Here is a 23,713-nt window from a genome sequence, read left to right as displayed (position 1 = left end):
AGACGCATCTAGTTCAGCAACTCTCCGTTGGCTTGTGAGGTGGAAAAATTAAACTTCGATAAGGCCAACCACATCGTGTATAGAGTCAGTAGGCGGGCAGATGGCAGATGATTGATGGCAGATGATTGATGGCAGATGATTGATGGCAGATGATTGATGGCAGATGATTGATGGCAGATGATTGATTGGCAGATGATTGATGGCAGATGATTGATGGCAGATTATTAATGGCAGATGATTGATGGCAAATGATTGATGGCAGAGTTGCAACAGTTCGGCATGAATTCGCTGCTACTTGAAAACAAAGAAGGTGGATGTTGCTGTTGGCGAACAGCGTGACTTTTAAGTTGGCAAAAGTTTGAACTAGCCAACTTGACGTGGGTCTGGCTCGTCAGGCTATTATTGGGTGGTTAATGTGATTCCATATCGGTAATAGACACTAGTTACTGAGAAGGTTAATTGTTGTGCATCTCCAACTTTTCAATCTTTATTATGAAGAATGAACATGCTCCAATTTCTTTAAAATGTTCTGTGTGTCGGATCTTTGTGGGGTCTAAGTAATTCTGTATTGAGTGTGTCTCTCTTCCTGTTGTCATCCAGGAAGTGGTGAATGGCAGGCCATCTTGGCCAAGGCCAGCTCTTTCCCTCACACGTGCCGCTGGTACTCCTTCCTGAGCTCCCAAGTCCCCTTCGCCTCTGTGGGCAACAAGTGGGCTACCGCCAAAATGGCCCCCAGCAAATCTGTAAGTTCAGCAGAATTAAATTGACAACCCTCACCGACACGGTTAGTCTTGTTTTGGGCTGTTGTGTTGATGGTATTTTGGGCTGTTGTGTTGATGGTGTTTTGGGCTGTTGTGTTGATGGTGTTTTGGGCTGTTGTGTTGATGGTGTTTTGGGCTGTTGTGTTGATGGTGTTTTGTGGTTGGCCGTGTAGACGGAGGAGAAGGAGAAGAAAGCTGACGTGGGGAAGTTCGTGGAACTGCCTGGGGCGGAGATGGGAAAGGTGGTGGTTCGATTTCCTCCTGAGGCTAGCGGGTGAGTAACGCAGCCTGACCAGTATGGGATGATAAAGGCCCTCATCAATTTAATATTTGTAGATTTTAACAAAGACAATATAAAAATGTTCTCTAATATTTAACATATTAAAAAGTTGGGGCATAATGTCTTTAAATAGGCCTACCTATCTGCTAGCTTAATGAAAGGCTTTTACACAATAGATAACTAGCAGCTGGACCCCCTTCACCACCACAGGGTTGTTGACCGTATCTTGGCTTAGTTTGAGTGGCCCTTGACATGTTTTACATCTGAAAAATCTGCAAAAGATTTAATTTTGTTAGCCCTATGAAGCATAATTAAATGTACTCAGTCCTAGAATTATGTTTCCTCAGAAATTATTTTGACACACTTTTCAAGAGCAGAAAAATCCATACCCTATTGTAGAGGAAGAAAATCCTTTTGTTTTCTTAGCTTTTTTTTTTTTTTTGGTGTTTTAGGTACTTGCACATTGGCCATGCTAAAGCGGCACTGTTGAACCAGCACTACCAGGTGTCCTTCAAAGGCAGACTCATCATGCGCTTTGATGACACCAACCCTGAGAAGGAGAAGGAGGACTTCGAGAAGGTGCGTGAGCTGAGGAAGAGGAGGAGAGCGAGCATTCAGGCCACATACAGCCAGTGTATTAGGAAACTAGCGCTCGCTAGTTTGTTAGGAAACTAGCGCTCTCTAGTTTGTTAGGAAACTAGCGCTCTCTAGTGTGTTAGGAAACTAGCGCTCTCTAGTGTGTTAGGAAACTAGCGCTCTCTAGTGTTTTAGGAAACTAGCGCTCGCTAACGTGTTAGCTAGTGTATTAGGAAACAAGCACTTGTTAACATGTTAGTGTATTAGGAAATCAGCACTCACTAATGTGTTAGCTAACCATAGTGTGGTGTGATTTAACAGTGAATACTCAAGCCGCCACAGATTTTGCTACCGATAAACACAGCATTTGTGAAGCTATATACCGTTTAGCGTGATGTCCTTTGTAGAATGATCAGTTGAACACAGCTGCCTCAATGTTGTGGTTTATCGGAACCCCTGCCTCTGCCCCCTCTTGTCCTCAGGTGATCCTGGAGGACGTGGCCATGCTGCAGATCAAGCCGGACCAGTTCACCTACACCAGCGACCACTTCCCCACCATTGAGAAGCTGGCGGAGCAGCTCCTGAGGGACGGCAAGGCCTACATAGACGACACGCCGGCCGAGCAGATGAAACAGGAGCGCGAGCAGAGGGTGGAGTCCAAGAACCGCAGCAACTGTACGTGGAACACATACACACACACACAGATCAGTTTTATTTATTATAGTGAATTTCAAATAGGCAACGCTGTTTGCTTTACACCGTCAACAAGCAACGCAGCACACAAAAACCCACACGAAAGTGTTCGTACACAAAAAGATATGAATGGTCATAAACGCATGTTACATTTAAGGTGTCACGTGCACCACCTGCCTCTAGGAAGCAGTTGTTTTGTAGAATCATGCCAGATAAATATTTGTGGCTAAAACTTGATGTGATAATGGTAACTGTGTGTGTGCCGCGCGTGTGTGTGTGTGTGCGCGTGCGTGTGTGTGCGTGTGTGTGTTCCCTGCAGCCTTGGAGAAGAACATGAAGATGTGGGTGGAGATGAAGGCAGGGACGGACTTCGGCCAGACCTGCTGCATGCGCGCCAAAATGGACATGAGCTCCAACAACGGCTGTCTCCGCGACCCCACGCTCTACCGCTGCAAGAACCAGCCGCACCCGCGCACCGGCAGCACCTACAGGTACGTCCTGCGTGCGCTACGCCACGCCGTACGCCATCACGCTATGGGTCTGTCCGAAGCAGAGGGCAGCTACCAGCTACCTCGCTACCTTCAACTGTGTCACGAGTCACTTGCTGCGGCCACCAGCTATGCATTTCTGAATCTGAATCCAACTTGTCAAGTTGACGTCCCAGACGGTAGCTCCAAATGCGTTGCAGCGTCTGCCGCCTACCGTGGCCCATGTCCTTGGTGAACTGGCTTGGGGGAGCACAAGATGCACGTAAAGCACACCAGTAGTAGGGCTGGGCGATATGGACCAAAACTGATATCCCGATATTTTGGGGCTGATTGGCGATATACGATATCGATACGATATGATATTGATATTTCAAACAGAAAGAGCGAAGTGCTTCATATATTCACTCAACACCACAATTATGACAACACAGCCAGTTTTAATTATATTCATTTCAGACTGCTCTAAGTGTAAACAATAACATAGGCCTACAATAGGCATAGGCTACAGTTGCTCTGATAAAGCTGTGCAAATAACAAAAGACCAAAAGTTGACCCTGACTGACAACGCAGGCCTACATTGTACTGCACAATGCAATAGGCTATTTTGGGTAATAACAATATTGAAAAAACCTGCAGTTTTGTCACACAATGCAGTTTTTTTACCTGTAAGGGTTTGATAGGGCCTAGATGACAAGCAAATGTAGACTATGATGGCCTAGACATGTGGCTATCAACAACTAAAATAGTTTTAAACAATAATAGTGTAGTGTGATAGACGCTACCATCGTTTTGTATGCGTTCATTTTTGCATGTTCCGGTTCGTAAGAAAAATCCCTATGCACGATTGAATGGGGTTTCAGGAATCATAAAAATGATGCCCTAACTGCTCGCGAAGTCGCTGCATATCCCTTAATAAAATCAGCGTGTAGGTTGTCTCCCTGAGGACTTTAGATCTGCTACTGTATATCGCTAAACGCAACCATTCATCAGTGTATTTAAATTAGCTAGGCTATATACCAAAAATTACATTTTACCATGAGTCGAAGAGCTGTAAACAGTGTTGTAACTTAAATCTGCGTGGAGCTCCAGTGGAATATTGATTTCACAACGAGAATTCTCGGTCTAGCCGGTGATGTGCCGACGGAATAGGCATCAGCACCAACCTCTGATCAAGGTAAACAAAATCTGACTCCGTGTCCGTCATGTTTGAAAGTTTTTTTAGTGCTGCGAGGGAGAACGTGCACACGCAAGGGGGCGCAGTTGAGCAGAGCTGCGGCTATCTGAATGGTCTGAACACAGAAGAGCAAGTGGCTTTGATAAAATGGCCCATTATTTGACATGATACCGGTATTACGATATTGTCTCAACTACATATCGTTTTCAAAAATATATCGGTCGTAGTCGTAATACCGATATATCGCCCAGCCCTAACCAGTAGATGTGCACCAGATGGGGCAGCCGTGGCCTACTGGTTAGCGCCTCAGATTTGTAACCGGAGGGTTGCCGGTTCGAACCCCGACCAGTGGGAACGGCTGAAGTGCCCTTGAGCAAGGCACCTAACCCATCACTGCTCCCCGAGCGCCGCTGTAGCAGGCAGCTCACTGCGTTGGGATTAGTGTGTGCTTCACCTCACTGTGTGTTCACTGTGTGCTGAGTGTTTCACTAATTCACGGATTGGGATAAATCCAGAGACCAAATTTCCCTCACGGGATCAAAAGAGTTTATGTACTTATACTTATCCCCACCTCCCATTCTGTCCTTTGCGGAATACACTAAGAGGGCTGGTGTGCACATCTAAAAAAGTAATGTGTCAGATATAAGAGAAAGGTGAAGATCCGAAGCGATCGAAACGTTGCCTTTTTAAGTAAATAAATGTACTTCTGGAGCAAAGAACAGTGTGCTGACCAACCTTTCTCTCGTATCTTTGCAGGATATACCCCACGTATGACTTCGCCTGCCCCATCGTGGACAGCATAGAGGGGGTGACGCACGCGCTGCGTACCACTGAGTATCACGACCGGGACGAGCAGTACTACTGGCTGATCGAGGCCCTGAAGCTCAGGAAGCCCTACATCTGGGAGTACGCTCGCCTCAACCTCAACAACACCGTCCTGTCCAAGAGGAAGCTCACCTGGTTCGTCAACGAGGGTTACGTAGATGGCTGGTGAGTCAGGGATCTCATTTTGTTTATTACTTTTTTGTTTATTATTATTATTAACCAGCTGGTATTTTGTACTTGTATGACTGGCTAGTTATAGAATAGTATCATAATTTATTTGTAAAACATTGGCAAATTTAGCTTCCTGGAGAAGAGAATGTGTGTTGGGGAAACATCCAGTATTATATGATCTTCAGAAGGTGACATGGTTAATGATCTTCAGAAGGTGACATGGTTAATGATCTTCAGAAGGTGACATGGTTAATGCTTATGATCTTCAGAAGGTGACCTGTTTAATGCTTATGATCTTCAGAAGGTGACATAGGTGACCTGGTTAATGCTTTGTGTCTCTCTTGCAGGGACGACCCTCGATTCCCCACCGTTAGAGGAGTCCTGCGTAGGGGCATGACTGTGGAGGGCCTCAAACAGTTCATCGCTGCTCAGGTGTGTGTGTGTGTGTGTGCGTGTTAGTGTGACAGAGAATCTTTGAGTTCAAATTGTGCCACCCCTGATTATTGAGCATGGCCAGTACACAAGAAGCACAGCACCCCTGATCGACTGTGATGCTCACCAATCAGAATTGCTGTGCCCCTCACACACTATGCATACCCATCAACCAGAAGTGGCACAGTCAAGGAGGATACAAAAGTCATAAATGTGTATCTGCACTATTATTTGTAGGTTTTGCGGTTAGGTAATTGCATCGATTCATATTACGATAATTGTGCAGCCCTAACTCAGTTTGTTTTGCATTTTTATAGATAATGGAAGCATATTCATGTAAAATGCTGCTGGTGACCTTTGCCCTCTGTGTATGTTTTCCATGCTGGTGACCTTTGCCCTCTGTGTATGTTTTCCATCGTGTCCTCCTGCAGGGGGGTTCCAGGTCTGTGGTCAACATGGAGTGGGACAAGATCTGGGCCTTCAACAAAAAGGTAAGAGAGGGAGTGCTGGCCTTCATCACCTTTAGTCCCACACTGACTCGCCTGGGGGTATTTCAAGTACCCGGAAAAGTTAACTAGGAGTAAATTGTAAATCACCCAAAACGAGTCCTGTGGATTTGTTTTTTTTACGAGAAGAATGTAGACCATAGCTTTACTCAGTTAATTTACAGGGTTGTCACTAGACCACATATTTGAATCCCCCCGGACACGGAGCCCATGTCCACCCTTTCCTGTGACAGAAACCCACCCCACATCTAATCCCACGCCACCCCTAATCCCATTGTGGCAGAAACCTACCCCACACCTAATCCCACGCCACCCCTAATCCCATTGTGGCAGAAACCCACCCCACACCTAATCCCACTGTGACAGAAAACCACCCCACACCTAATCCCACCTCACACCTAATCCCACTGTGGCAGAAACCCACCCCACACCTAATCCCACCCCACCCCTAATCCCACTGTGGCAACTACACTGTACGCAGCAGCTAGTTTTGAGTGGATCAGGGTAGTCTTTTAGTGTAGTTCCCATGCGTGAGCAGCAGCTAGTTTTGAGTGGATCTGGGTAGTCTTTTAGTGTAGTTCCCATGCGTGAGCAGCAGCTAGTTTTGAGTGGATCTGGGTAGTCTTTAGAACTCATCACAGGGGCTGCCGTGTTCCTCTGGGTTTGGCTGTGGAGTTTTGCATGATTGCCTGAATGAGCTCCCCAGTGCTTGTCGGCTCTGCTTATATCATTTCCTGTTGCATGTCATTTCCTGCTCTCACATTTCAGAACCGTTATCTGTTCAGAACCTCCCTTCCTCCTTAACCAACCCTGAGTGTTTGTTTGTTTGTTTTTTTTTGTTTGTTGTATGCGTGTTTGTCCGTGTGACCCTTTTCCTGCATCTGTTTGTCCATCACTTATTTTTCCTCTCATGGTTTTGTTCTTGACCACCACCTGTGTGGTATCTGCAGTTTCCTACCACTGTTTTCCAGCTGCAGACCACCATTTCTGACTGACCATCTTGACCACTGCTCTTCTCTCCCTGTCTGACCATCTTGACCACTGCTCTTCTCTCATCTGCTGCAGCATGTTGCTGATGTCCTCGGCATCACCTGTAGAGCTTCCCTTTTGCCTCCTCACCTAATCAACCTCACCTAATCAACCTCACCTAATCAACCTCACCTAATCAACCTCACCTAAATCAACCTCACCTAAATCAACCTCTCCTAAATCAACCTCTCCTAATCAACCTCTCCTAATCAACCTCACCTAATCAACCTCACCAATATCACCTTACCAACATCACCTAACCAACATCGCCTTATCAATATCTCCTAATCAATATCACCTTACCAATATCACCTAATCGATATCACCTTATCAAGGCTTAGTCTCATCCTCATTGAGTTTGATTGGAATAGGTCAGGCGTCAACCCAAATGATTTAGATATGTATGATGAGGTAATGCTTTCTGTTGTCTCATGATTGGCGAATGTCTTCTTTTTGTTTATTTTTATTTGTTTGTTTTTTTACCCCACTGCCCGTGCTGGGTTGCATTTGTTCCTTTGTGTTTTTAATGCATGGGTAGCAGTCAATACACTGCACATGGAAGGTTCCAGTACATTTGAAACAGAAAGAAGCGCTCCCAGGTACAACTTGAGTACTTCCCTGGCTGCTGGAGAAGTCTGTTACTGCTTCTCTGTGGCGTCAGGGCTATTTAAGTCATACCTGTTTATGCTGGTGTGGTTGACAGCTTCAACTGATGGCTGTCTTAGGTGTGTTCCATTCTGTGTGTGTGTGTATGCGTGTGGGTGTGTGTGTGTGTTTGACCTTTTGAGTCCTGTCCTTACGTGTGTGGCATTAAAACGGCATCTCACTCTTCTGTTTCCAAGCTGCCAGTTAACTGTAAAAAGGTACTCCTTCCTTCTCTCCCTCCCTCCCTCCGTCCTTTCTTCCTTTCTTTCTTTGTCCACTTCTCGTTTTCCCACCTTCGCCTCTGTCTCATCGCTCTGTTTGTCCTTCAGTCATCACTGTCCATCACTTGATAACTTTAAAGGAAAGAAACGTAAATGACAAAAACTGGCAGTCCTGAACAAACTGTTGGTCAACATCTACGAGATCTAGTCCCAACATGCTGTATAAGTGGCGTCACAGGCGCCGAAATGAAGGTTCGTGGCGTCACAGGCGCCGAAATGAAGGTTCGCGGGCGCCACAGGCCGCCCATTGAAGGTTCGCCTCGCTCACAAACTTGCTCCATTGCAGGGGAATTTCAGAAGGGTTTTCCTGGGTGGAGCCTGAGAGCTGCACTATAAAGCAAGGTAACTGGCTAGCCCAGGTCACTAAAAGGCAAAACTTGCCTAGCCCAGGTCACTATAAAGCAAGGTAACTGGCTAGCCCAGGGTGAAATTCAGAAGCCCAGGTTTTAACTGGGTGGAGGCCTGAGTAACTGGCTAGCCCAGGTCACTATAAAGCAAGAACTGGCTAGTCCAGGTCACTATAAAGCAAGGTAACTGGCTAGCCCAGGTCACTATAAAGCAAGGTAACTGGCTAGCCCAGGTCACTATAAAGCAAGGTAACTGCCTAGTCCAGGTCACTATAAAGCAAGGTAACTGGCTAGTCCAGGTCACTTTGAGAATAACGCTCAATTAGACAATTTCAAAGATGGCTATTCCCATTAACAGTAAATGAGAGCCGTAGATATGCACTGTTCATTAGCAGTTCGATTTGTGTCTCACGTGTCATAGAAACAATAGTTTCCAACCTCTATCTGTCGCTATTTGGCTTGACATTTGTTCGTGTAACATGCTGTGTAATGCTTTGTTACAATCTGGTATTGCTATATCTGGTAACAATCGCTAACAACAAACAATTGCTAACAAACAGTAGCATTTTCATAACTTGTTAACAACTGGAACACAACTAGCCTGTATTTTCACATGTGACATCATTCTGAATTACTAGTCCTTTTACGAGACAGCTGTAATGTGGCATAACTGCTAGTCTCTAAAGAACACTGCACTGAGCAGCTATAGTTTCTAAAGAGATGTGTTTGGAGAACAACAATTACACCTGAAGTTACCTGGAAGTCTTACGTCATAGTACAGCCTTCTGCTGGAAGACGAACAAATCTTTTTTTCCTTTTAAACGTGGTGCAGTATTTCGGCATTAATCTCTTCTCTTACCCATCCCCACTGCAATAGCCTCTGTGTGTTGTCATGCATCTGTGTGTCACCACCCACCCATATGGACTGGCAGCTTCATGTAAACAGCCTTAATTTGGAATGATTATTGTCCCTATCCTACAGATTTTGATCTGTTGTTTATTTATATTTCTGATCATAAACGGCCTGCAAGCTATTCTGGAGCGCACGTTGTTTATCTGTATGATCGATACGGTTTATGTTAAGAGCTGCAGAGTGCATGCACAGTTGTTGCTGTATAAGAGCCATGCAGTGCCTGTGGGTGTGGCTATCCCTGCAGTGCCTGTGGGTGTGGCTGTCCCCTGCAGTGCCTGTGGGTGTGGCTGTCCCTGCAGTGCAGTGCCTGTGGGTGTGGCTATCCCTGCAGTGCAGTGCCTGTGGGTGTGGCTATCCCTGCAGTGCAGTGCCTGTGGGTGTGGCTATCCCTGCAGTGCCTGTGGGTGTGGCTATCCCTGCAGTGCAGTGTTTGTGCTGCTGCTGCTTAATGCCTGTGTGATGCTCCTGCTTGATGCTTATTGGCTGCGTCTACATCACTGTCTTTGACTCCATCCCACGGTTCCTAGCAGCCCATCTGCAGTGCTCAGAGATGTGCTGTGTGTTATTATTATTATTATTATTATTATTATTATTATTATTATTATTATCACCAGCTTGTGTGTGGTTTTGTCTTCCTCTGTGTCTTTGAGTTGCAGAGGCATAGATGTCCATCCAGTAAGGTTGCAGATATGTGGCCTATATGTTTTATAAGTAGGCAAAACGCTGACGGGCAAACTCGTGCTTATCTATTTTCTTCCTCTCTCTTTGTCTCCCCCTGGTGTCCGCAGGTGATCGACCCGGTGGCTCCCCGGTTCACAGCGCTGTCGGAGTCTCAGTTCGTTCCCGTCTCTATCGCTGGGGCCAAGGAGGAAATGAAGGAGGTTGCTAAGCACCCCAAGGTCAGCCCTTGCATTCCTAGTTACTGCAGTGTCCTAACAGAGCCTACAGAATCTGCGTTAAATCACATTTGTGTTGTTACAGCAGTAAAAAGTGACGCAAGGTATAAAAGCACTTATTTGAATTGACACATCTCAAATATGTGACCTGTTCTGCCAGAATCAGTAGCTTTTTTTATTTTTTTAAGTCAAAAAATAGTTTGCACATTATAGGGCTACATAAATGCATAATATATAAAAATGAGAGTTTCAAAATGAGGATGAAACCTTGTCTGTATCCTGTAGAACACTGAGGTGGGCATGAAGCAGGTCTGGTACGGTCCGACGGTCTACGTGGAGGGACCCGACGCAGAGACGTTCACCGAGGGAGAGATGGTCACCTTCATCAACTGGGGCAACATCGTGATCACCAAGATCCACAGGTCCATTGGCATTGCCTTAACTTCCTCATTTGGGCGTGTAAAAGGGGTTTGTAGACATTATGACTGTAAGGAGGAAAAAAAAAAAATAGATAAACAAACAATAGCTAGCTGGCTTCTCCATGCTGGACCACAGAGCGCCATAGCACTCACGGCTCCCACACACAGCTGCGTGCGGTGCAGTGCTGGAGACGCAGCCCGTCCACTTCACATGGGCTCACGTCATCCGTTGCTGAACTGAATTGTGGGTCCGTTGCTCGCGTCGAACAGTTCAACTTTTGCTGCATCGCCGGACAACAACGGAAGGCACCAGCCAATCAAAATACGGTTATGCTTCAAGTCATTTGCATAGCTACCGTTGGGAACACCCACTGGCATGCGTTGACGGAACGCAACTGTGTGTGGGAGCCGTAGCAGAGAGGCTACAGCGGGCCTGTAACTGATTGGTCCACTGGCGAAGCATCTGCTGCAACAATTATCTTCCTCTGGAACTGTAATCTGTAATCTGGAAAAACTGGACCTGATAGTGGCGTGTACATTCGGAAAACTATTCGCACTTCACTTGCAGACCCGGTATAGCCCAGGTCTTAGCCTGGACAGTGAACAGGAAGCGACTGCTGTCTTTATCCATCCTTTGAAAAACGTACTGCAACTAAACGTGGCAAAATTCTACATATTGTTGCTTTAAGAAGGAACTTGAGTTACAAGGAAGGCTACAATAATTCAATAAAACTAATGAATAGTCAAACTAATATCAAACAAATCTTAGTTGGACTACTTTTAAAGCAGAAGGAAAGACTGTATGTCATGATCACTGACGCGTCTCTTTGAATCTCTTGGGTTGCCATAGAGACGGCAGTGGTGCAGTGTCGTCGCTGGAGGGCCGTCTGAACCTGGAGAACACCGACTACAAGAAGACCACCAAGATCACCTGGCTGGCGTCCACTCCCAAAGCCCCTATGGTGCCCACAGTCTGCGTCAACTACCAGCACCTCATCAGCAAACCCGTCCTGGGCAAGGAGGACGACTTCAAGGACTACATCAATAAGAGCAGCAAGGTGGGACTCCCGCTAGGGTGTGTGTGGGCTTTCATGAGAGCAAGGTGGGACTCCCGCAGGGTGTGTGTGGGCGTTCATGAGAGCAAGGTGGGACTCCCGCAGGGTGTGTGTGGGCTTTCATGAGAGCAAGGTGGGACTCCCGCAGGGTGTGTGTGGGCTTTCATGAGAGCAAGGTGGGACTCCCGCAGGGTGTGTGTGGGCTTTCATGAGAGCAAGGTGGGACTCCCGCAAGGTGTGTGTGGGCTTTCATGATTCTGCACTGCATGAGCTACTGCTAGAGAATAATTAAGTTGGCGTACACTAATTATGAAGTAGATATCTCTCGCCTCATTTCGGCTTAGAGTTTAGAGTAAAGAGTTTAGAATGAATATTTCTGTGCCAGAGAATGAGCAGTAAATAGGACATTGTTGTTCACTTCCAACACAATGCAATAACTTCTGCGTTTACTGTTTCTGTTTTTTAGCTATTTATTTGAGAACATGGAATGAATGTGTATGTACAAGGTGTGTGTGTGTGTGTACAACAGAATGTTGTTGTATTTCATACAGTGACGATAAAAGATCTGTCTATCTGACGGCAACTTTTGTATTTGCCATCTACATCAGGTTTAGATTAAGAGGATGCATGCCATTCTCCTCAAGCTCCTTAAGGTCATGTACAGAGCCCTGTTGTGAGTTGTAAACATCCTGTTGTGTTAGACGGAGGAGAAGATGCTGGGGGACCCCTGCCTGAAAGAACTGAAGAAAGGTGACATCATCCAGCTCCAGAGACGAGGCTTCTACATCTGCGATCAGCCCTACGAGCCAATCAGGTTCCTCTTTTTCTATGACACTCCATAATCCTCAGCCATTTCACAGATAGTCTCTGGCCTTCTGTTGTGTGTTGTAGAAGTAGTGTCCATAGTGAGAGTGTTGCAACTGGACACGTTGAGCTTCCAACACTCTTCACAGGCCAGTAGATATGTTTGGTGTGCTGACTTGTGTTGTTTCTCGCTTGCTCATTCAGAAGAGCAGCCTTTTGGCTTGAAATGTCATTGACAAGTGTGGATCTCTCCATTTGTCAACGACGTTGTTAAATATTCTTCATCCAGCAGCAGCCATCCTAGTGGACATTAAGATCTGTATGGCTACTGTATGCAGTGTTTCCCACATAATTGAATTCTATTTGTGGTGGTAGGTTTGCAGAATTAACTTGAATGCAACAGTTTTTAACAAATTAGCACAGCATGTCATTGTATGGGAGCAAATCATTGTGTGGTGGTCAATTTTGATATTGTGGTGGGCCGCCACAAATTAGTCAATGTATGGGAAACACTGGTATGGCTAGCATAGTCAGTAGATGTGCGTAGAGATGATTGATGACCCTGGGTTGCCCTCCCCCCCAGCCCTCACAGCTGTAAGGAGAGTCCTTGTGTGCTGCTCTACATTCCTGATGGCCACACCAAGGAGATGCCCACCGCAGGCTCCAAGGACAAGAGCAAGAGCCAGGCAGCCCCCAAAGCAGTGAGTAATATTATTAAGTATAATTTAGAAAAACAGGATATTTAAAACTATATTCATTATATATAATATAACTATCGGTGTGCAGAAAGTCTGTCTGACAATACCCATACTTGTGCGTTGAGATTTTGAAACACTATTGCGTGTCTTATTTGTGCGTTGAGATTTTGAAACACTGTTGCGTGTCTTATTTGTGCGTTGAGATTTTGAAACACTGTTGCGTGTCTTATTTGTGTTTTCTGTGAGCAGGCCAAAGCTGCACCGAGCTCCCCGGCTAAGGGGAAGGGAAAAGCGTCCCCTGCTGCGGTGCCCGCTGCTGCCCCCCCCGCTGCTGCCCCCAGCGCTGCCTCGGACGCCGTGGCGGTCTTCAACCGCGTGGTTGCTCAGGGCGAGACTGTGCGGCAGCTCAAGACCGCCAAGGCGCCCAAGGAGCAGGTGGACGCCGCGGTCAAGCAGCTGCTGGCGCTAAAGGCCGAGTTCAAGCAGCTCACTGGACAGGACTACAAGCCCGGCATGCCAGCTCCCGCGCCAGCCTCCGCTCCCGCTGCCAGCCCCAGTCCCGCCCCGGCAGCCGCCTCGGACGCCACTTCCTGTCCGTTTACACGCGTCGCCCAGCAGGGGGAGCTAGTGCGCAAGCTGAAGACTGAGAAGGCTCCCAAGGTGAGTCAATGTCTCTGAGCATCGTTCTTCTAGTCTCTGTAAAGACTTCTTCTGTGTTGTCATACAACTTATTTCAGAGAAATAAGGAGCTAGAACATTTTACAAGACCTTTTGTTTAGATTTTGATAAGATGAATAAAAATCAAAAGATCTTTGCACAATCTCACTTGCATTCCGGTCTCTTTAAACACTCTTTCTACCCCCTCTTTCAGGACCAGGTAGACGCTGCCGTTAAGGAGCTCCTGGCTCGGAAGGCCGAGTTCAAGCAGATCACGGGTCAGGATTACAAACCTGGCATGGCTCCTCCCACTGCTGCCCCCGCTCCGCCCCCACAACAGCCCCCGCCCCCATAACAGCCCCGCCCCCGGCAGCTCAGCTTCGAAGCCCCCGCCCCTGAAGTCCTTCGCCGTCCTATATGGTCGTGTGTCGGAGCAGGGCGAGGTGGTCAGGAAGCTGAAGGCTGAGAAGGCTCCCAAGGTAAACAAACAAACAAAACTAAACAAATCCACTGTGCTCACACAACATGGCTTTAATCTTACTGCCTCATTGCTTTATTCCTTATTCTGTTCACTGTTAAATACATTTGCCAGATTAAGTATAATGGAAAAGTATGCAATAAATAAACATGGCTATGGGATGGTAATACTCTTAGAGATGTGACTCTGGTGACTTCTGAGTTAACTTCATGGTTGATCTGTATTCAGATGAATGGCTTGTTAATGTTTGAATTGTAAGAGTTGTACCCACTTTGTGAACATAGAGTCTCTCTCTCTCTCTCTCTCTCTCTCTCTCTCTCTCTCTCTCTCTCTCTCTCTCTCTCTCTCTCTCTCTCTCTCTCTCTCTCTCTCTCTCTCTCTCTCTCTCTCTCTCTCTCTCTCTCTCTCCTTTTCTCCCTCTTCCTCTCTCTGTCACCCCCTGCAGGATCAGGTGGACGCGGCGGTGAAGCAGCTGCTGTCCCTGAAGACGGTGTTCAAGCAGCTCACGGGCCAGGAGTACAAGCCTGGCATGACCCCTCCCGCCAGCCCTGCCCCCACACAGTCCGCCCCTGCTGCCACGGCGACCGGCAGTGCCAACGGCATCTACGAGCGGGTGGCGCAGCAAGGAGAGCTCGTCAGGAAGCTCAAGTCTGAGAAGGCACCAAAGGTCAGAGGGCGCCCGCTAGGGCTGGGATAAACGATTATTTTTTAAACGATTAATTTAGCGATTATTTTTTCGATGCATCGATTAATCTAACGATTCATTTTTTCAGTCCGATTCGATTTCGATTAGATTATCTCCCCATTAATTCACAAATAGCAACTTATACATGTTTATTTACATATCTGAATGAAAAAACATGAATTCTTTAACATTGCAATATATGTTTATTGCTCTTAAGATTCCAAAATAAAAGACTATACAAGTGCAAAGTAATGCATTCTTAGTCAGAGGTAGCATTCAATAAAGTTCAGTAGTGTAGGCCTATGTCTAATTGAGTGCCTGTCATTTTAAGACGTTTGTGTGGGAATCCTTGCAATTAACATTAACACAGTTAAAAGGCTGCTGATGTGTGGATGCAATTCATAACGTAGTTAGTTCAAATAACGGTTCATACTTCTCCTTTGGACAAGCACTTTTGAGTCTTGGAAAACACTTTTCCATTTACATCGGGATTTTGCAAACATTGAGTCAATAAAATGAGTGAATAACGAATACAAGCATCTGCAAGTAAGCTTGCTAAACTTGAGATCCAAACAGTATTCTAACGTTAGCTCTGAGATACTGCTTGATTGCATACTGTAACCTAACTTAGTACATTGAGGAGACTAAACTATGTTGCAGAGTTTACTTTAACTTTAATGCAGCAGTTTTGAACAAGCGCAGCATGGTCACGATGCTAAGCGGATTTAATAGCAATTTAGCCCACTGTGTTCTATGCAGGGCTTCTATGTGGCAACAACAATCGTGAATACTTTGTTAAATGCACATGCAGAGGAGGAGCGTCTATGAGGAGGAGCGGGCGGGGCGAGGAAAGGCTGCGTGAGTAAAAAGTGCAGCTCAATGAAATTATTTTATCTTATCTTTAATTTAAATAGTAGGCCTACAACATAGAACATCAATGTGTGGTGGCCGGTTTTGATTTCGTGGTGCCCAGCCACAAATTAGTCAACGTATGGAAAACACAGAAGGTGTAAAATTAAAAATATTGAACATTGTACTGTAGCTGGTTGGTTGTATTCCCTTTTTGTAGGATGTAAATGGTCTATATATACTATGCCAGGGGTATTCAATTAATCTTCAGCGAGGTCCAGTTACGGAAAATTTCCTCAAGCAAAGGTCCGGAGTATCATAATGTTTAGGCTATGTATATGTATGTATGTGTATGTATGTATATATATATATATATATATATATATATATATATATATATATATATATATATATATATATATATATATATATATATATATATACAGGGGCGGAGCCAGAGGGGTGGCTCCAGGTGGCACAGGCCACCCTTGAAATTTGATTGGCCACCCCAGGTGCCACCCCAAATCCTAAGTTCATTGGCCATTAACATGGTGTAAGCGGGACCTTTTTTGATGCACTTGCAGCAGTGTGAAGTGTCAGAATGTAAGTGGCAAACACGCTTGCCTTTATTGGCCCTAAGGCACAATTGAACTACTGGAACTTAAAGGTTTCCCGATCAGGAAATACTCCTTAATACACAACTTTGTGTAGGTTTAACAGAGGTAGCCTACATATTGTGCCTATGACGATGACAGCTTTAAAAAAAAAAAAAAAAACATTTATTTTACTTGTCTCGCTGGATTGAAGGCAGAATGTGGGCTGTTGCGCAAATAGATGAATGAGGATTGGCGAGATTCCATTAACAAAAACCTAAAGTTTTGCTAACATTTTCTTCATTATTATTGTAAAATATGTCTCCATGCAGGGCAGGGCTGGTTCTAACCTAGGCTAGGCTACTATATTTGGGTGGGCTGGTAGAAATTTTGGGTGGGCAACATAGCAAAGCTGTCAAATTGGATCAAAACTAACATAAACACAAAACAATCAGTACTACCTAGCTTGAGTTGCTGCAGCCAACAGCCAGGGATAGGCAGTATGTCTGATACATGTATGTAAAATACAAAATAGTATGTTGTCATTTTTATTTTATTTAGTTGGAAAAAAATGGCATCATATTTTGTATCAAAATACTTTATAGGTTTGTAGTTTAAAAATAGTGCCAAATTCTTTTGGTAAAACCAATAACCTACTTTTGGTGATGTGATTATAAAAGTGCAAAACAATGAATGCAGCACTGGTGCTGACTTGTAATTTGCCCAGAGTTGTTGTGATCAGAATATTGAGATTTTAGGCAAGTTTCTTGAGAACTTTAGTCATCCAATTCAAACACATGGAACCGGTTATGTGGTTTCCCTGCAAGAAGTTGCATCATGTGCAACGTGCACAATGTTTGCTCACATACAGTACACAATACACTCCTTCATACCAACCTCAAGTTTCTTGAGAAAATAAACAAATAGACAAAAAAGCAGGTCAAATTATTGTAACAGCTACAAAAATGGCCATAGAGTGGGGGAAATGTCTTGGATGAGTATATTTTGTATATCTTCATTTACAGTAATATAATAAAATTGATTATATTTTAATGTCCCCATGATGGAATTTGTTTTAGAACAGCATAGCCCAGTGACAGACAACTTAGATAATTAACTTTAATATGTTTGTATTACATTTTATTAAAATACAAAGAAATGTTATGTGAGGGTAAGGTATTTGTGTTTTTTTGTCCTTCAATTTATGAGTATGGTGTTTGCATCTGGTTTCCTTAATGTATTTGTGCTAATTTCACATCTTGAGCCTGTTTCTGTTTATCTGGATGTTTTGCCTCATGCCACCCTTGAATTAATCAGTGCTAGAGTTCTCAACGGGCCTGAAAATTACAACCTGACCCGACCCGGCCCGTGGCTTTTAAAGCCCGGAACCGATGTAACCGACACATCAACATGAATTATCTGCCCGAACCCGGCCCGACGTATAACATACGTTTTGAATGTTAAACCCTGACTTGGGTGAAGATTCAATACATTAGCGTGACAATTTACTTAAATAGGCTACATGTCGTTGGGAAGCTTAGTTTATGGCCGTTAATGTGAGCACAATAACTTAATTTTGTAAATTTTACCAAAGCGACTGGTTTCGCCTTGCAGGGTCACATATTTCATCAGCACCTTACATTTTGAGCATTACACATAACCTGTAGAATTTCCATCAGAATCCAGCACCACTCCAAACACTTTCCACCTCTGAGTTTCCCACTCCTGTAGTAGCGATGGTGAATTCACCTGCGGCAAGTTTACTTTTCACCAACTCCCATCTTCTTATCCAGGCTAAAGGCTGCACGCTGGCCAGGTCTGCCCCCGTCCCTCTCCATGATGCACGCGTAACGCCAGTAACCAGACTTTCTTTACGGTGAACAGCAGCGATGATTAATAAATGTTTTTTTTTTCACTAAGCGGAAAAGATTAAGCCCGAGACCCGACCCGAGTCATTTGCTTATATTTTCGACCCAAACCCGGCCCGAACCTGCGGGTCCCGTCGGGTTTGTCGGGCCGACCCGACCTGTTGAGAACTCTAATCAGTGCCTCACTAGTGCCCCCTTGTTAAAAATATATATATACATATAATATTAGGATGGATGGATGGAGCCTAGTTGTAAATAGATAGATACTTTATTGATCCCCAAGGGGAAATTCACGAAATAGAAGATTGTAGGCCTAGGCCTAATGTTTAATGTGAAATAAAATAAGTAGCCTAAAAGGCAACATTCGAAATGAGGATAAATAAGGCAAGATAAGAGTGATTGGGGAGAAAAACTGAGTAGCCTTGGCTATTTTTAAGATCTTAACGTGAACTTAAAATAAAATTTGAGCTGAGACGAGGCTGGTTCCTTGAACCCATTAATCAGCAAGTTTAATTTATTTTTTTTTTTTTTTTATGTTGACCTGAAATCCTGGAAACCCAGGAACATCACGTTGTTGGGCAGTGAATGCATGTAGGCTTAACTAGATTTGTGGTCCGACAGTTAAGACCGGAGTTGCATAGAACTTCAATGCTGTAAGCCTGTCTGTAAAAGTTACAACCTAAGAGTAGTGCTGGGCGGTATGACCAAAAATGTATATCACGGTATTTTTCTAAATTCTTACGGTTTCACGGTATATGACGGTATTTTTTTTTCATGCATAATCAAATGTTCACAGCATTTTCTACAGATTGAGGGAGGAATTGCTGCAGTACATTGACTAAGGATGGCCTATTTTACTGTCATGATGTAGAATAACTCCACACTAGTGGTAATGCAGTTTTGCATGGCCCCAGAAAATGATGCTGTTTACAAAGAGCCACTCATGATTCTAATGAAGAATCTAATCAGAATGCAAAGACAATTGCAGTCAAAATACAGAACTGTACTGTGCAAATTTCACTAACATATTGTAGCCTATAAAACCAATACAAAAAGTTGTGCAACTTTATACTTTTTTGAAAATTATACAATTTAAAATGAAACCTCTCTGCTAATATGCTTACTCTGTCAAATAGGCCTATCAGAAACATGCCTTATTGTGTGGTTTACATGACGTTAGTGGTAGGCTAACGTTAACTTCATGTGAATGTGGATGTCATGTTAGCCTGCCGTGAGGTTCGGTTCGCTAGGCAAAACATTAACAAAAAAGTTCGTTTTGGTGCACTGATGACAGTCAGGATCATTTCTAACTAGCCAGCGTGTATTGCTCAGTGCATGTCTATAACATGCTTTACTTGCTACCTGGATCATTTCAGCGAATATTCTTAAGGTGAGATGAATGATAAGCTCATTAAACTTCACTGTGTTTGGTGGGTTGCTAACTAACATCACCTACTAGCCAGCTAGTTGCTGTTGAACAATCTCAATAGAATCGTGACGGTAAATCCCTTTCGCAGTATCCCTGAACGTTTTTCCTTAACTAAAGAAACAATTTAAGGTATTCTGTGCAACACCCTTAAATAAACCCCTTATCTAAGGATAAATTAAGCCTTAAGGGTCATACTTCAGGGGAAAAACTTAAGGTGTTTTGTGTTTACCCTCACTATGCAGTGGCACCATGCGTGCGTGTGAAAAAAGTCCCGTCTGAAACACTGTCGCGCGGCGTAGCGTTCCCAACGTTGTGTAATCAAATACACCGGTATGGCGGTATATTAAAAATTCATATCATAACGAAAATATACACCGGTATACCGCCCAGCACTACCTAAGAGGCTCTTTTACAGAGCCACAGACCTGATTTCATTTAGAATCCGTTGAACAACTTCAGTATGCCATGGAGACACATGTATAAAAATTAATATCTAGGTTTGTTAGGTGACAAACTTAGACGGGGGGCGAGTGGGACTCCCTGATATTAATAGCTAGCTGTGCTAGATTGACTTGCATGCATATTGCTAGGGCACCAGGTCATGTCATGTAAGGAACATGGTACTGCAAATAAACGGAAACATAGTCTACATTGCAGAGCGACTTCAACTTTATTAATTTATGGTGAATAAATGTTACACTACTGTGCACAGCCCCATGCTTTTCTGATGAGGCGACGCTAGCACGTTAGCAGCGGTTAGCTAACTATGCTAACCTTAGTTACGAGTCTCCTCTAAGTGACAATCATTTTATACATAATGCTGGCAGTGCTGAGAACAATAAACTATCTTGTTTATCTTACTTACATTGAGTTAACTGTTTGGCTTAATCCATAGATGTGGTGGAGCACTGTTTCATTGTGGTTTGCTAAGGAGTAAAGCTTAACCCTTTGCTTAAAATAGGGGAGAGCTGGGAGATCGATAGATAGATAGATAGATACTTTATTGATCCCCAGGGGAAATTCAAGGTCTCAGCAGCATACATACAACACAAACACATTCTTTAACAGCAGAAAGAGTAATTAAAGTATATAATATATAAAAACACAACTAAGCAGTAAGGACAGTAGAAGATGAAGAATATGCTAAATATACTAAAATACAAATTATACTAACTAACACTTAATCTAAATCAATTCTAAAAACAGTATCCACATAGTGGTGATTAATCAATCAGAGGCGCTTGCAATGACTGAGGCAGGGACTGAGCCTGTGATTCTCTGTGCATAGTAAGGTATGGTAAGGTGCTCTGTGTGAATAAGTGTCATGGTGATAGTGGTCACAGTGCAAATGAGTAAGTCCAACAGTGCAAAAATGCAGAAATAAAGTAAAGTCTATATATCTACATATTTAACTATTTAAGAAAATGTATAAGTGTGGCCACAGTTCGGCTGTGGCATGGAGGGGGGGGGGTATGCATATGTGCTAATATAGCATGCAAACAGTGAGGCATAAAGACAGTGGTACAAGTGGCTAGTGGACAGACAGTACCAAACATGGAGGGGGTGAAGAGGGAGACAGACTTCTCTGCATAGTCTATCTCTCCTCTTCCCTTTAGTGAGGCATTGAACAGTTCAATGGCCCTGGGGACAAATGACTCTCAGTCTGTCAGTTGTGCAAGGCAGTGAGCGAAGTCTCCAGCTGATCAGGCTCTTCTGCTTAACAATAGTGCTGTGGAGTGGGTGACACTCATTGTCCAAGATGTTGATCCGTTTGTTCAGGGTCCTTTTGTCAGATAGTGAAGTGATGCACTCCAGTTCAGCTCCCACTACAGAGCCAGCTTTCCTTACCAGCCTGTCAATTCGCCCCACATCCTTCTTCCTTGTGCTTCCTCCCCAGCATACTACTGCATAGAAGAGGACGCTGGCAACAACAGACTGGTAGAACATCCTAAGGAGTTTACTGCACTCATTGAAGGACCGCAGCCTCCTCAGGATGTACAGCCTGCTCTGCCCTTTCTTGTAGAGTGCATCAGTGTTGGCTGACCAGTCCAGTTTATTGTCCAGGTGGAGACCCAGATACTTGTAGGTGCTAACCACCTCCACATTGACCCCATCAATGTGGACTGGTAGCAGAGTGGGCTTAGACCTGCGGAAATCCACCACCATCTCCTTGGTCTTTGAAGTGTTAAGTTGAAGATGATTGAGTTTGCACCATTGCACAAAGTCCTCCACCAAGCTCCTGTACTCCTCCTGCCCGTTCCTGATACACCCCACAATTGCAGTATCATCAGAAAACTTCTGCATGTGGCATGACTTCTGTTGTAGCAGAAGTCAGATGTGTACAGGGTGAACAGGACTGAGAGCCGCACAGTTCCCTGTGGCCCCGGGTGCTGCAGATCACAGTGTCAGAGAGACAGTTCTTCAGTCTGGACTTAACTGTGGTCGCCGGGTCAGGTAATCTGTAATCCAGGTTACCAGGTGAGCGTCCACACCCATCTGCAAGAGCTTGTCTCCCAATCTGAGGGGCTGGATGGTGTTCAAAGCACTTGAGAAATCAAAGAACATGATTCTCACAGCACTTTTCCCCTTGTCCAGGTGGAAATGTGTCCTGTGTAGAAGATAAGTGATGGCATCGTCCACGCCCACTTTCTCCTGGTAAGCAAACTGTAACGGGTCAAGTGCATGGCGTACCTGGGGTCTGAGCATGCCTAAGACCAATCGCTCCATTGTCTTCATCACATGTGATGTAAGAGCTTACAGGTCTGTAGTCATTAAGCTCACTAGGTGTGGCTTCTTAAGGACAGGGGTAAGACATGATGTCTTCCACAGTGTTGGAACTTGTCCAAGGCGTAGGCTCAAATTGAAGATGTGCTTCAGTGGCTCCCCCAGTTCAGCAGCACAGGCCTTGAGTAGCCTTGGACACAGTCCGTCAGGCCCAGCTGCTTTATTGCTGCGCAATTTCTTAAGTTGGACTGTCACTTGATCTGTTGTAATGGTGAGGGGTATAAGGGGAGGGGAGGGGGAGGGGTGCATCTGGGATCTGTGTGTCTGATGGCTGTTGACTGAGGTGGATTGTCACCTCATTGTTCGTGGATCGCCATGTGGGGAGGGGTGCAAAATCCAGTGATGGTGGGGGTACGATAGCCTGTGATGATGTAGGTGAGTGTTGCGCTGGTATTGTGAGGGTGGGGGCTGGGGGATGGTGGACAGACCACCGCCATTTGAGCTGGAGCAGGGCAGTCAAACCTGTTGTAGTGGTTCAACTGGTTCGCCCTGTCCAGGTCCTCCTCCACAGAGCTGCTGTTCTTCTTCAGGCCAGTGATAACCTTCATGCAGTCCCATGTCTCCTTCAAGTTGTTTTCCTGCAGCTTCTGTTCCACCTTCTTTCTGTAATCCTCCTTAGCTTCCTTCAGCTTGAATTTGAGTTCCCCTTGCACGCGCCTCAGCTCTGCCATGTCCCCCTCTCTGAACGCCATCTTTTTCCTGTTAAGAAGGGTCTTGACATTGCTGGTTATCCAAGGCTTGTTGTTGGGAAAGCAGCGTATAGGAGATAATTTAACATAATAACAAAAAAGCATAATCAAGATTGAAAGCCATTATTCTGTGTATCGGTGTTGCGTTAATCCCACACATGTTGTTTGGCCGTCCCTTTTCCATTTACATCACTATACATCACTATACAATCCCATTAAACCGGAAAAAAATCACGGCTTCCAATGCATTTCTATGGAGCCGTAAGGTGAAGCTGTCGGACTTTATCTACATGTGCAGAGCTACTGGACTGCCATTGGCTCATCCGCGTTCGATGGGCGGGGCTTGCGATAGGTCAATTCCGCGCAAAACTGTCACATCCATATTTAGTTGGCGTTACGGACGCCAGTTTTGCGTGGTATTGCCCCCGTATCGTTATATAAAGCTCTGTTCTCGCTGTCTAGCTTTCTCCTCTTTGAGCAATCGATGATTTGAAAATAACTTACTTACTTATCGTTAACTTAGATATCCATCTGATTGTTTCTCGTCCCGTCTCCTCTCCTCTCCTGTTTCAGGCTATCAGTCTCTTCTCCATAGTAGGCTACTTTACTCACTGACTCGACTTTATCAGAATTCACAGATTTCACTGGCTGAGTAGCAGCAAGCGAAATGATGGTTCCTGAAGCTCCT

The 23,713-nt window shown here is 44.8% G+C and overlaps 1 protein-coding gene across 1 annotated transcript in view; it reads left to right on the top strand.

Annotated features, from left to right (window-relative positions):
• eprs1 (glutamyl-prolyl-tRNA synthetase 1) overlaps nt 1–23,713 on the top strand; it is a gene marked incomplete in the record, with an annotated part of 40,995 nt that overhangs the window by 2,240 nt on the left and 15,042 nt on the right. Inside the window, 17 exon segments of the mRNA XM_048250320.1 lie at nt 601–743; nt 935–1,035; nt 1,494–1,620; nt 2,100–2,292; nt 2,630–2,801; nt 4,729–4,962; nt 5,316–5,400; nt 5,832–5,891; nt 9,910–10,020; nt 10,303–10,439; nt 11,287–11,494; nt 12,193–12,305; nt 12,879–12,996; nt 13,243–13,653; nt 13,865–13,977; nt 14,009–14,129; nt 14,574–14,795. Coding sequence (XP_048106277.1) covers nt 601–743; nt 935–1,035; nt 1,494–1,620; nt 2,100–2,292; nt 2,630–2,801; nt 4,729–4,962; nt 5,316–5,400; nt 5,832–5,891; nt 9,910–10,020; nt 10,303–10,439; nt 11,287–11,494; nt 12,193–12,305; nt 12,879–12,996; nt 13,243–13,653; nt 13,865–13,977; nt 14,009–14,129; nt 14,574–14,795 — 2,669 coding nt within the window.

This window comes from Alosa alosa, chromosome 1, assembly GCF_017589495.1.
Source record: "Alosa alosa isolate M-15738 ecotype Scorff River chromosome 1, AALO_Geno_1.1, whole genome shotgun sequence".
Lineage (NCBI taxonomy): Eukaryota > Metazoa > Chordata > Actinopteri > Clupeiformes > Clupeidae > Alosa > Alosa alosa.
This window is presented reverse-complemented; position numbering and strand designations above follow the sequence as displayed.